We start from the raw sequence: 14628 nt of genomic DNA on the forward strand, positions 1-14628 counted from the left end.
CGCTGATGTCTCATTTAATCCTAATGTTGTGGGGCTGAGATTAGTGCAAAAATTATTAATTCCTCCACTGGGACTGAGACGGAGGAACAAGCACGCGTGGGAAGGCAGCGGGATTTTACCAATTAAAAGGCTGCCACTAATTGAATGGTGGTATGCTTCTCAGAGCTGCTCGCCCAATCAGGGGGCCAACAGCTTGGCTACCTTGGCCAAGGTAGAGGTGACCACTGCTAAGTCTGCAGGAAGGAGGACAAAGGTTAGTATTTCTTTAAACCATGCCAAGGAACAAGCAGAGCTGCACAATCCATCAATGGAGGTGTGGATACGGGCAGTGGGGTGACCCTGCAGTGGAGGACCTTATCATGGGTCATGCCGTGGTCATTGGGTATGAGAATTAGAGGCAATGTGAGGAAAAACTTTTGTATCCAGAGGGTAGTGATGGTCTGGAATGCGCTGCCATGGAAGGTGATAGGGGCAGGTTGCTTCATGTCTTTTAAAAGTACCCAGATGAGCACTTGACACATCACATCATTCAAGGCTATGGGCCAAGTGCTGGTGAGTGGGATTAGATGCGAGGTCAGGTGTTTCACATATGTTGGTGCAGACTTGATGATCTGAAGGATGTCTTCTGCACTGTATGATTCTATGTCATGACATGGTGACTTAAAAGACCACATGATGGAAGTGCGCAAGTTCTCCATAGAGCATTGATAGAGTAGAAGCATGTAAGAGCTGCTCAGAGTACTGAATAAACTATTGTGTTGTAGGTCCTTGGTCGCTAGTCATTGGAACCCATCAATTCTACACCTGCCAATACTCTTGTGTGGGTGGCGGCATTTCCAGAGTGCACTGGAGAGTGGAAATTGACCCTTAACTGGCTTAATTAGCTGAGGTGTGGATGACCACGATGGTGAGGTTCACATTGCCAGTAATATCCAATGGTGGCAGATGATGTCTGATGCCCCTCATGATGATTTCCATTTTTTTTCCACACCCTTCCACAAGCCAATTCATTTCCAGAGAGCTGGCAAAGTCTAGCATATGGAGGCATTTAGCCCATTAAATACATGCTTGCTCTTTGAAGGGAAATAACCCCCGCCACCCATAGCCCTTAAATGCATATCCAATTTCCTTCTATGAGTTCTTTAATAAGTCGTATAATGGATATCCATTAAGGCTGGACTATTGAGAAACACCCAATTTGAATTACCCCCCTTTTTGTGTTTTTTTTCCTCTTTTAAGTTGTATGTTCTGCATGGCAACACAGCTGAAATTCAAAGTGTTTAATGTAAGAGGATTGTTGGTTAAAAAAAAGAGTAATTCGAACAGATGTGTTTATCGCAGCCTTACTGTATCTTTATGAACAACCTTTGAGAAAACACTTCTAATTAGTAGAGATTGTGATCAATTTGATATTTGTTGGTGGATCAATTGATTTCTGGAAGGACATTTATTGAAATTGCTCACTCTTTGAAGAGCTAAATTTAGTATCAAAGTAAGATTTTATGCAATGATATGTGCAGTGAAATAAGTTTACACGAAATAATATTCATTTAATGTTATAACGTGATTCTGGAGTTAAATTTAATTATACTTGTGCCCTGCCCTCAAATTTCATTCCTATATTGCCAAAGGCATTACATAATACTGGGGTATGATTCTCCCACTATTTCCATCCTTCTACTATTTTATCCAACTAATTATTTTACACTTTCAAGCCTAGTCTGTGGATAACAACAACTTGTTCAGTTACGTGCAGCGGAGAGTTAAGGGATTTGGTCGGGAATCGCTAAAAATAAACCTGACACTCTTTAATCCTATGTCCACAAAAGTGCACTTCCGAGAACAACAGTGCTTAGGAATTTGAACCCTGACTATCTTCTCTCCTATCCCACTTCTAAACAAGCACTCAATATACGTGATGAATACCGAGCCCTTTTACTATTCCTGTACCAGAAATAAGGTTCAGCAATATATCACAAGGTGGGTTGACCATTGAACCACCAGGTCAACATGTTTATGGGATCTTATATCCTTTAATCTGCAATTTAATTTGCAAGCAAAAGTTGGCTGTTGTAAAGAGGATCAGCATGCCAACACTGAGTACATTAGAAATGGTGCAGTGATGAGGTAGAACATGTATTCAAACGTAATTGTGCAGAACACACTTAAAATAATTAGCATTTAAATAAATTGAGATAAAATTCAAGAAATTAATCCATCTCCATGGGCTGCAAAGATATGTGATCAGCTCACTACAGCAGAACAGTGGAGCCTATTACTTCAGCAGGAAGCTTTAAAAATGGACCATTATACTTGCCTTTTTTCATAATTTATAAGTTTAAATAATGCATATCTATCAGAGAGCTTCTGGCTAGAATCAGCAATTTCAAATCCTCTTTTCCAGCAAATACAGCCAAGGTTTTCATTGAGGTACAAGATGAAAATGACCATGCCCCTGTTTTTACCAAGTCTCTCTACCTGGGTGGGGTGACTGAAGATGCCAAGACATTCACCACTGTGCTACGTGTTGAGGTGAGTGAAGATGACAAATTTACTGGAGGCTGTTTAATGATCTGAGTGGTGGCTTTCATTATAAGGTTACTGTGAAAAGCAATAGAAATTCTGACTTGATCTAAACCTTAATCTTGTCACATTGCTACATGATCCAAATCAGCCAGTGTTCACACAGAATCAATTTTCAAATTTTAATCCCCAACAAAAAGACATTTTATGTTCACGGTGAATTTCGCTGGTGACTCTTGCACACGTCCCTGTTAATTCAGCTGTTTTTTTATGTGAAAAATTGAAATTATCCAGCTGTTGAGTTAAGAAATGTAAATAAAACAGTGCGAGAAACATTTTTGTACAACTTCAATTTGAATTGCAGGTAATCAAGCAACAGGAAATTACATCTCTACTCCAGTTACCAAAATGGTTTTTAGCTAGATTTGCATCATTACATATACCAAGCATAAATTAGAACAGATGCTACTGTTTATAGAATCCACTGGGGTTAGAACTCCTAATAAATTTCAGATCTGTACATTGGTTTTCCAGCATTCATTTCAAATTATTTATTTTATGAAGAATTTAATTGAAAATGAACTTAATTGTAGACAAGTCCAAGATTACATTTTGATATTGATTTTTATGGTTATTAGTCATTCTTAACCAAAAGGTGAATATTAAAGTTTTTTATTATATTGATCCCCTTTGGTGGTAGAGCTCCAAGTCAGAATGCTTTAAATTGGAGAACAAGCTACAGATGGTTTTGTTCTTATGGGCCAGCAGACTTTGTTTCTGTAAGCAGTAGAGATTGCGGTTTGGAAGGTACTGTAGCAAGATTTTGTTGCTTGTTCTTTGCTGCTACTGTGTACTGGTAACAGAAAAACTGAATGGTTGATGTGGTGCCAGTCAACGGGGCTGGTTTGTCCTGGAGAGTATTGAGCTTCTTGCATGTTGTTGAAGCTGCAGTCATCCAAGCAGATGGAGAGTATTCCATCACACTCCTGACTTCCATTTTGTAGGTGATGTACAGACTGTCAGGAGTAAGATGGTGCGTTTCTTGTCGCGGAATGCTCAGATTCTGACATGCTCTAGTAAGCACTGCCTGGAAGTGGCTTTTCCAATGAGATGGTTAGATTCTCCTGGTTAGATGGTTGGATGTTCTTGACTTGTGCTTTGTAGATGGTGTTTAGGTTTTGGATGTCAGGAGGTGAGTTGCTCAACCCACAATTCTCAGCTTCCTATCTCAAGTTGAAACCACAGTATCGCTGGCTGGTGCAGTCAAGGTTCTGGTTAGTGGTATCTCCAGTGATGTTTTTGGACTCAGCAATGGTAATACTGTTGAATGTTGAGGAGAGATGGTTAAATTCTGTCTTGTTGGAGATAGTCATTGCCTAGTCATGGCACTTCTGTGATCCGAATGGTATGTGCCACTTCTCATTCTAAGTCTGATGTTGTCCACGTTTTGCTGTGTGCAGGTTTGGGCTGCTGCACTATTTGAAGAGACATGAATTATACTGAACGTTGTGTAGTTAGAAGAGAACATGCCCATTTCTGATCTTATACTCTAGGGAAGGTCATTGATGAATCAAGTGCAGATGGTTGGGCCTGGGACAGTACCCTGAGAAACTCCTGCGTCAATGTCTTGGGTCTGGGATGATTGTCATCCAGTTGGAGATGTTTAATCCTGATTCCCATTGGGTCTCATTTTATTAGGCCTCCTTGATGCCATACTCAGTCAAATTCTGCCTTGATGTTCAAGGGCAGTCACTCTTACCTCACCTCAGCTCTTTTATCCAGCTTAGCTATTTTGTCCATGTTTGAACTAGGGCTGCAATGAGGCCAGAAGCCAAAAGCCTCTCTTGGAATCCAAACTGTGCATCAGTGAGCCAGTTATTGCAGAGTAAGTGCCACCAGACAGCACTCATAGTCACACCTTCCATCACTTTGATGACTGAGAGTATATTGGTGGGGCAATAATTGGCTGTGTTGGATTTGCCCTGTTTTTGAGGAACCCAAATTGAACATTGGTGAGCCATTTGCTCTGTGCCTGCCCACATTCTCCCCCCCGCCGCCCCCCACAAGTGGAGTCTTAAATTCAGTGAGCAGCTTATGTTTAGGCACTAAACTCGGCCGGCTATGAGATTGCACTGAATGGTGGCACAGGCTCAAGGGCCTGAATGATTTACTGCTGCTCCCATTTACCTTATGTTCTGATATTTATTCTTGTTCTAAGGTTCTTCACCTTTCTGTCTTCCTTCAAAACACTCAAAATCACAAAAGAAGTTTTTAAAATGAACTCCTACTTGTTTGACCAAGCTTTTAGTCATCTGGCATAATATCTTTCTGAGGCCCAGTTCTAAATATCGTTTGACTGTGCTCTCGTGAAGCAGCTGGGGCTGTTTCATTATATTAAAGCATCTCTATTGGTGCAAGATGTGGAAAATGTGATAGTATTGCTCGTGAGGCTCCATCCTGGGGAATTTGCAGTCATTGCTCCTGCGATTCTTTGATAAGCCACTCGCTGTCTGTGCGTCTCTGTCAGGACATGGCGGTTGCAAATGTTTCCCTCTCACGAAGCAGCTGCTTTATTGTTAACATCAAAGATTCAGTGACAAGGTTAGCGCTGTATTAATTCCCTCATTTATATTCAATTCAACCCTGCTTTCAGAGCAATGCATTAAAAAATAATCCCTTTAAATGAATGATTAAAATCACACTTCTCTCAGTAGATATATCTTCCCTGATAATGGTTGGCAAACTTATTTTCAAAGTAACTACTCTTGAACCTACGTTTTGATTGAGAATGGCAATCTTCTTGAACACAGTTCTCACAGCCCACAAAGGCAGTGATGGAGCCGATAGGCGCATGGCAGCTGGGCAATTTTTTTTTACCTGCCCTCCAATGCTGCTCCCAACTACCCAAGAACAAACAGTGCAATCGTCACTATCATCTGCAACGATGCACTTCCCCTGGTGGCAAAATGTAACTCACCTGACAAACACGTGTGTTGTCAGTTTAACAGCATTGAAACATCGACGGTTATTGTGAGTAATGTATGTCCCCACTAGGAGCTGTGAAAATACACAGCTTCTTCTTACAATTCTCCACAATTAAAACATACATAGACGGGAGTTTTATCAGCACCTCAGGAAGCTCTACAGCAGATCCAAAAGCCAGGAGCAACCCTGCCTTAGTCAGTTGTGGCCCCCCGCCCCAGCAATATTTATTGACCATCCACCGGCTAATTAATTTCCTTCACATGATGGGTACCCTCCCAGGAGCTGCCAACCAACCAAAGGCCCGGCATTTCTGAGGTCTCAGGATCTCCACCAGGAGTGGTGGCTACTGTCGGGACTGCGTGTGGAAATGAGAAGGCCGTGGCCATAGAAACAGGCTGCCCTCCAAGCCAGGTGAGTGAGGTCTAGGAACGCCAGGTCCAGCCAGGCAGGCACTGGCAAGGTTTGGTGGTGTGGTTGCTGAGGGTGGGTTGGGTGTTGTTGTGGGAGGCCCGTCAGTGGTCCACATAGAGCCTAAATAGGAGGCTCCACCTCCGAGCCTGTCAGAATTCACTGGACAATCTCCTGAGGCAGCAGAGGGCCTTACACACCCCACCAGTGGCAGCAAAAGAGGCAAATTAGGTGACTCGATTCACATCTGAGTGGAAGGGTCAACCTCCATCTTCCCCATTGCTGATAAAACAACATGGTAGTGGGAAGGTTATGGGTGTTCCATCCACTTCCTTCCTTTGTCATTTTATGCCCTCCCACCCTGCCTCCCAGCCGATCACCAAAAGATCGAAACTGTACCACTGTATCATCACTCAAGAGAGAATGAAAAGGACATTTGAAAGAGAACATATACCATCCACCCTTCCAAAGCTGTAAAGATAATGATCCTACCCACTATATACAACAGTTTACCATTGAAGACATGACCTCATATCTTCTAATGCAGAGTGTAGCCCTAATTTATCTCGACCATAAGACAGTTCCACATCCCCAATGTGTACACATTGATATGTTATCCTTATAACATATGATATGAAATCCATTCCATAATGTACCCAATGTTCTTTCCCGATAGTAACATGTGGAAAACTATTCAGCAATTGCACAAAACATGCACTTCTTTCAAAAAATAAAAATAAACATTTATTACACCTTGAATAGAAAAATATGTTTATGTTACAGAACTAACCAATAATTAGAAAATACCAGGCAGTTCATGAATCTGAAAACAGAAAGAAAACAGCAATATTCAAGCAAATACTCTAAGAGAACATCTGTTGAGAACTTCAGTATGAGGAAGGTCAAGAGACATCATAAGGCTCCAAATTCAGAGGCTCAGTTTCCATTGGCTCCATTCTGGCTGCCACCCGATGTGCCTCTTATCTTACCTTAATGAGAGGATTGCATAATTCCCTTTCTTTCAAAAATTAACTTGGCAACATTACAAATTAAATGCACCAGGACACAGCGGCTGTCTGAGGTAATCTCCCAGCTCTGGAACACAATTTCTTTAGCAGTGACAACAGGAGACATATTAGTACTGATTTGGTAAACAGCCTGCTCCAATGAATGGACTCTGCACAAATAATTATCGTTGGAAACCTGGATATAATTGTAAAGAAAATTACGTGCATCTCATCACAAGGGACAGCGAAGAGAATTCCCTGTCATAATTAGACCTTTGGTAGGTTTCATTTGGCTAGCTCTGACTAGGGTAGGATAGGTTTTAGTGTTTTTGTAAATCTGTTTGTATTTTAGTCTTACATTTAGCCCTACAAATAACTCTGCATCAGGAAGACAAACTACTCACTTATAAATCACAAGACTTGTTACTCTTGGCATTTTGGTTTCCTCTTGGTCTACATCCTTGAAATGGTTATAAATCAGAGTCTACATGACTTACTGATTTGTTTCATCAATAAGACTTTCCATGCACTTAAATTCAGAGGGAATAGGCACTGTTGTTTTCTGAAGTAGTTTGCTTGACGCTTGGCAACTCAAGTAATCTCAAATGCCATGCAGATATCTTTGCCTCACCACATGTATCTATAATTTAAAGAGCAATAAAAACTTAAATTGTACAATGCCTTTACCGTAGTAGAACATTCCCCCAGGTTGTTACAAGGAGCATAATCAGGCAGAAAAATTGCTCCAAGCCGAAGAATGAAATACTTGGAGATCTGACCAATAGTTTAGTCAAAGACATGGGTTTGAAGGAGGAACAGAGGGAGAGCTGGAGAATCATAGTAGTCTGGGCAGGAAATTACAAAGTTTAGGATTTCACAGCTGAACACATGGCTTTTGAAGTTGGGTGAAGGAAACAAGGAGTGCAGAAAAGGCTAGAGAAATTCAAACAGAGCTCTCAGAAGGTTGCGGAGCTGGAGGAATGGGAGACATGGAGAGGAGAGAAGTCATGGAGGGTTTTAGAGCAAAATTTTGTGCACCTTTCTTGTTACGCCAGAGTCACAATGCAGTGTCATACTTCTGTATCACATATTGTTGCAGGCTAGTTACATGATAATTTTTCACAACTTAGTGCTTATCAGGGTCATGGAACTTGCATTTCTGGTCCACTCCCATGTGCCACTATGTGGTACACCATTCACACTGACATTCCATCCCGACTGAAGTATCTTCCTGATGCTGTTCCTCTTGTGGTGGTTTTGAGCCTCAACCACTATGTCACTGACCAACAGGCCTATTCTCAATTAAAAGAGAGTTTTCAGCGTAATTGTTTTTTCATCTTGTGCTTCATACAGCTGTAAAGTTCAGTGTTATGTAATGGAAACCAGTTGCAGGTGGGGAATGGATCCGGAGTTACAGGAACATACTGAGGTGTATTGGAGTTGATGAAGTGTTTGGCCTAGTTTGTTTCAGACTCTTCTGAGCTGATCGCCTTTCAGCGCTGCAGCTCCACTGCCCAATTAAAACTTCTCGGGCGCAACCTTATGACCTTGTCCCAGCAGACTTACAGTGAGTCGAGGTCCGGGTTCACTCTAAGTTATCCGCTCGCCAGTCGAACTTCACCCAAGAGCGAATTATGTGGTCTCCACCAGTGGGAGACCATCCTGCACTGGAGAGATCGGAGGTCATTGAAACCCCCAGCTGGTTGGGGGTATTGCTGTGCCCACCTGGTACCAAGGCACTGACCGCCAGGCACCATAGTTTTGCTGGGGCAGTGCCAAATGGGTGGAGCTATAATGGGGGGGAGGGGTGGAATGGAGGAACTCAGCAGGGATGGCCATTGAGGAAGGAAGGAAGGGTGGACCTCTGCAGGCGGGGCTGATCAGCAGAGGGACGAGAGGGAAGCAAGGAGGGTAGACCAGCACTGGGGGCAATCGGCATGGGGGGAGCAACAATGTCTACGGGGTGGGGGGGAGGTGGTGATGGCATGAGATCTCCCAGTACAGTGGGAGGGGTGATTGACAAGAGGATGGGGCGGGAGGGTTTGCCAAGTATTGGGAGCAAACATCGGGGAAGAAGTAGGGGAAGATGGGCATAGTGAATAATTGGCTAGGGTGGGGGCGGTGTGGAAACTGGCACAGGAACTAACCAGTGGGGGTAGGGGGAGAAATTGGCCACAGTGGGACTTGTAGGATGGGCCAAGGAGGGGGTTGTTACAGAGGATCCATTTGGAGAGTCCCGATTCCAGCGGCCTATGATGCCATGATTCTGGAGCATGAGGGGAGGGGGTTGTTACTCTGCCAACTATGATGCGGGGAGTGGTATCCATGCGGGTGGGAGAGAGTCTGCAGTGGCAGGAGATCTCCCAGTTCACTGTGAGATTGGGGTGCTTGCGCCTGCCAAACATTCTGTAGCCAGATTCACTGACAAGCTTCCGCTCCGCTCAACAAACCACCCCGCCCCCTCCCCACCACCACGACCACCACCATCCCCGCCTCTGGTAAGAATCGCATTTCTGTGATAAGGTGGCATAAGATTACCACCTTACAAACTCGCCCAAAATTCAAGTCTGAAACTCTCCCATTTTCTCATTCATTCAGCACTCAGAATTCTTTTCTTGTAAGATCGCACCCTCGGTCTTGAGCTGATAATTGACAAGTAGCATTTGTGTAGACAACTGTGAGGCAATTATCCAACCAAAAGGATTTAACCATTTTCCCTTGCTATTCAGTGATATTACCATCATTGAATCCCATTGCCACCAACACCCTGAGAATTACTATTGGTTGGAAACTTAATTGAACCAGCCTTATAAATACTGTAACAGCAGGCAGAGATTGAGAATCCTATACCAAATAACTCACCTCCTCACTCTCCAAAGTTTGATCACCATCTATAAAGTACATCTTTAGTTTAATGGCACCCTCTGTACTGGGATGGATGGATGCTGCTCAAGATTCTCAGCTCCATCCAGGACGAAGCAACCACTTAACCACCACCCAATCCATGGCCTGAAACATTCACTCCTTCAGACACTGGTGCACTGTGGCAGTCATGTATACCATCTACTAGAATGCAAAACGGCAATGCATAAAGGCTTGTTTGACAACACCTTCCAAACCCACGAGCTCTACCCACGAATGATGAGGGCAACAGACATATCGGAGGAGCACCACCTACAAGTTTCTCTCCAAGTTGTACTTAATCCTGACTTGGAATGAAAAACATTGTTCCCTCATTGTCATGTGACGAAATCCTGAAATTTCCTTCCTAACAGCACCATGAATGCAACACTTGCAGTGCAGTGGTTCAAGAAGGCAGCTCACCATCGACTTTTCAAGGGCAGCTGGGGATGTGTAACAAATACTGGCCTTGTGGATGAAGCTCACATCCCATGAACAAATGAAAAAAAGGTTGCAACAATTGTATGAAGTTAAACATGATTTCTGAGTGAAACCTTTTTTTTAAACTGCTTATGCACCGTAACAGAATTTAAAACGTTAACATAATGCCAAAGTTTAGATAATAATGCTTCATTATATTGCAGTTTCCTCCTCCCGCTCAATTTAATGTGATTAAAACTTAAAACAGTTCAGCTCAGTATCATTTTCAACAGTTTAAAGACCTGTTACTGCAGATGTTGGTCTGCAGCCAAATATTTGGCTCAACCCAGAATAAATTATCATTCTCAAAATGGCCATAAGGATATGGAAAATCTCAAGTCAGTGCAAGCAATATGTCCATGTTACACAAAGTAGGGCAAGCTTGCTCTTTCTAGCCTGCTGCATATGGAACATGGAACTCACTGAAGCTGACAGACTGGAAGGAGTGGAGAAATATCCAACCACTAAAATCCTTTGATGAATACAAATAATTCGCCTACCCAAAAAAAAACAATAATTTAAACCAAATTTGCTTTTGCCATGATGTGAAAGTGAAACAATTGAGCCCACTTGCAGACAGTCAGAATTTTCAGGGCATCTGGTCTTGTGGAATGATTAGGTTCCTCTCTCAACAATGAAATCCAGAAAGAGCATGTCTGCTTTTGTGAGATAAGATAGCCTAATTAACTCCAGTAAGCGTAAATCGCTATCCATCTCGTACACGTCACTGGGCCTGCCTTTTAATCTTCTGCCTCCAATAATGCCTAAACAAATCAAAGTGCTTTAATTTCCAACAAAGAAGAAATTGCATTGTGTGCAATAACAGTTGATATTTACTGCTGACCTATAATGGGTTTCTTCGCATCCCACCTGATAATCACCACCAGTACTAAATTATGCTATTCCTGAGGAATACATGGAAATATATTTTTCTCCTCTATGACTGAAATTGAGTGCGTAACCTTTTTTAATGAGCTTTAAATGGTAACTCATCCAAAATAATGTACAAATCACCATCCACTCAGGGATTATTCTAATTCTCTTCCCACACCTCGTGGTGCACTAAGACAGACTCTCATCTGTTTCCATAGCTGATAATTCCCAGAACAGGTTCTAGAATGTCATCAAGGGCTTATAGCTTGAGGGACACCATTCTGCATCCAGCATGGCCCACTAGGAGTCCTTCCCAGCCGTTGGTGTGTTTGGAAAGATTTTCAGGTTGGCTCACTCAACCTGGTTTGACGGCATCATGAAAGCAGCCTCCTAGGCCATCAAGTCCAGGGGTGGGGCTTGAAACCGGGGCTTCTGGCTCAGAGGCAGGGATGCTACGCAGAGTGCCACAAGACCTCCAGTAGGGAGCTAGGCTTGAGGGAAAAGAGAGAATGTTTGTCAAGCAAAAGGAGAACATTTTAACGGGGATCCCTCGCACGTTATCGAAAAATTACCTTTGCTCCCTTAATGATCCAGTTAGTTGATCCACTGAGTCGTGCAGACCAGAAAATTCACAAGTTTGAACCTTCCTCAGCCTGAATTAGTTGATTTGAACTGGGGTAACCAGTAAAGTACCACTGTTAGTATCACAGCTGCTGGATTAAAGTGAAGAAAGCTAACCATATTTCCCAACCTGATCAAGGGTCGCTTGTTGCAAAACAGAAAGGTATTGTTGGCCATATTCAGTCAGGTTTCTCCTTAGGTGTCCAGTGTACACACTGGAACACAAGGCCAGGTGATGTATATGTGAGAAGTGAATCAATCTCAGCGGCTCAGTCCCTTGCTGCCAATGGTTCTCTGCAAGGCGGTGGTGGGCGACAGAGACGTAATACCAGAACAAATCAATTGAAAAAGCTTTATAATGTATGTTTAGACATTTCTTTAAGCTCTGCTTGACTCCCACCTTTTGCAAGACAGCAGGAAAAAAATAATTAGGAAGTGTTCTCCACTCTTCCAGACTTTCATCTAAGCAGATTTAACTTCCATGTACCATCCACCAGTAATTTTGTTAGAAATCAAATTTCCAATAAATGTGTGCAGTTGATCATTCAGCAGCCATTTGTCAACTAAGAGAATTGATTGACTCATTTACATTGATTAAGACTGCAAGTTTTGAAAGCATTTGTTACTTAAAATTACACAATTATAAAAATTAGCCAAGGTGATTCGTCTGACATTAAACATGGTAAAATATCAAGTAACGTTATTTCAGAACTAAGTAATAGGATTTGGCCCTATAGGTTGCATTTATCAAACAATGAAGTGACACAAGACAAAATTGTAAAGAAACAAAGAACATGAGCAATATATGAAAGTGCTAACATTTAAAATTACTGTAATTGAGTCGATAAAAGCAAATAGAACAAAGAAGGAACAAAGAAAATTACAGCACAGGAACAGCACCTTTGACCCTCCAAGCCTGCACCAACCATGCTGCCCATCTGAACTAAAATCCCCTACCCTTCTGGGGACCATATCCCTCTATTCCCATCCTATTTGTGCATTTGTCAAGTGAGCAGATCAGTATAATATCTGCTCACTACCTTCCCCAGCAGCAAGTTCCAGGCACCCACCACCCTCTGTATAAAAAAATTTGCCTCAAACATTTCCTTTAAACCTTGCCCCTCACACCTTAAAACTATGCCTCCTAGTAATTGACTCTTCCATCCCGCGAAAGAGCTTCTGACTATCCACTGTGTCCATGCCCCTCATAATCTTGTAGACTTCTATCAGGTCGCCCTCAATCTCCATCATTCCAGTGAGAACAAACCAAGTTTCTCCAACTTCTCCTCATAGCTAATGCCTCCATGCCAGGTGACATCCTGGTAAATCTTTTCTGTACTCCCTCCGAGGTCTCCACATCCTTCTGGTAGTGTGGCGACCAGAATTGAACACTATATTCCAAGTGTGGCCTAACTAAGGTTCTACAATTCTGCAACATTTCTTGCCAATTTTTAAACTCAATGCCCTACTCACTCCTAAACCACAGCATAAGAGTGTGAAACTTCATAGATAAGAATGAGGATGAATTTATTACTTTTCTTTCTTAGCATGGAACTTACTAAATTACTTTTGCACAAAAGGCCAGCCAAGCTTTATGGTGATTTTGAAATTAAACTGCGCTTTGCAACCTAGTTTTATTTTGAATAATGCTGACATAGTCACAGCATTAGCTCTGTTTCTCCAAGCTAAATAATTTAGCAAGAGAATTCAACATTCAGACATTTACTTTGAGTATAATTGTAGGTCTTTATCTTACTGACTGTATTTCAGATCTTATTGGTACCCGAGAATGATGGATGTATTTTTGCGGATCAGTTTGTGATCTGGTAGCTCCCTCTTCTGGCCGAATTTAGACAGAATTTTGGTTGCGAATGCTTTTAAGAAAATCATTGACTGGCAGTCGACGGCATCCACTGGAGCAGGCTAGGAGGAGGGTCAGTCCCCAGAATGGGCCTGTGGCCCATTCCTCGCTCAGAAAACTGAGCCCATTAGGTCAGCGATGTGATTGGGCCAACACGGGGAACCTGCCCCTTCGCTAATTCTTCATTCCTGAGCGACTCAAAGGTCAGTATCCCCGAGCCTACCAGGATTTAGTGGTGGCTAAGGGATTCTCCTGAACCTGCATGCGGTTCCTGTGCTTCCTGAAGTCTTCCCAACAAATCCCACTGAAGATGTCAACTCCCAGGGGGAATCCCTCTTTCTTCAGCACTTATTGCCCAATCTAGAGATCTGACATTAGGAACAGGGTACCCACTGAGAGCCAACCTCTAACGCTAGCCCTTTCATTTAACGTCTCCCCACCCTACCCCACCCCTCTCTCCCCACACTCCTCAGTGACCCATTCGAGTGACCTCAACTCACTGCTGTTCAGGACTCCATCGATAACGTCTCTTGAAGGCCTTGCCAGCAGCACCCATTGCCCCCAGTAGTGTTGCCCTTGATGGAGAGCCGACAGTCTAGGAATAGCCGGAGTACTCAGCAGGTGAGATATGCATCCTTGGAGTCCTAAATCCCAGAAAAAGGCGGCCAGTTAAGGGCCTGCTGGTTTTTCCACTGGTTCTCTTGCCCATGGTCAGGAATCGCGTTGGGAACAATGATCTGTGAATATAGTTGTTGTCTTGTGTGATGAGTTGCTGCCTTGTGAAATGAATTGAAGCAGTTTATCCTGAAGTACGTTGTTCAGCAATAGAGCTATGTCTTGGAGAAAAGATCGTTCATGTCTTTGTGAGCACTTTGTGATCTGTCCAATTTTCAAAGGGTTTTTCAAATGTTACCCTCTGAGTTTATAAATCATAAGATCTAAGAGCCATTGGCCTAAAAGTAGGTCATT

At 42.8% G+C, this 14628-nt stretch overlaps 1 protein-coding gene across 11 annotated transcripts in view; it reads left to right on the forward strand.

Annotated features, from left to right (window-relative positions):
• pcdh15b (protocadherin-related 15b) overlaps positions 1-14628 on the forward strand; it is a 1349261-nt gene that overhangs the window by 1251679 nt on the left and 82954 nt on the right. For all 11 annotated transcript variants that reach the window (XM_080205457.1, XM_080205459.1, XM_080205466.1 and 8 more), the window contains one exon: positions 2405-2532. In XM_080205457.1, coding sequence (XP_080061583.1) covers positions 2405-2532 — 128 coding nt within the window. The remainder of the gene's footprint in view (positions 1-2404; positions 2533-14628) is intronic.

Source organism: Carcharhinus amblyrhynchos, chromosome 17 (genome assembly GCF_965287045.1).
Source record: "Carcharhinus amblyrhynchos chromosome 17, sCarAmb.v2.hapA, whole genome shotgun sequence".
NCBI lineage: Eukaryota > Metazoa > Chordata > Chondrichthyes > Carcharhiniformes > Carcharhinidae > Carcharhinus > Carcharhinus amblyrhynchos.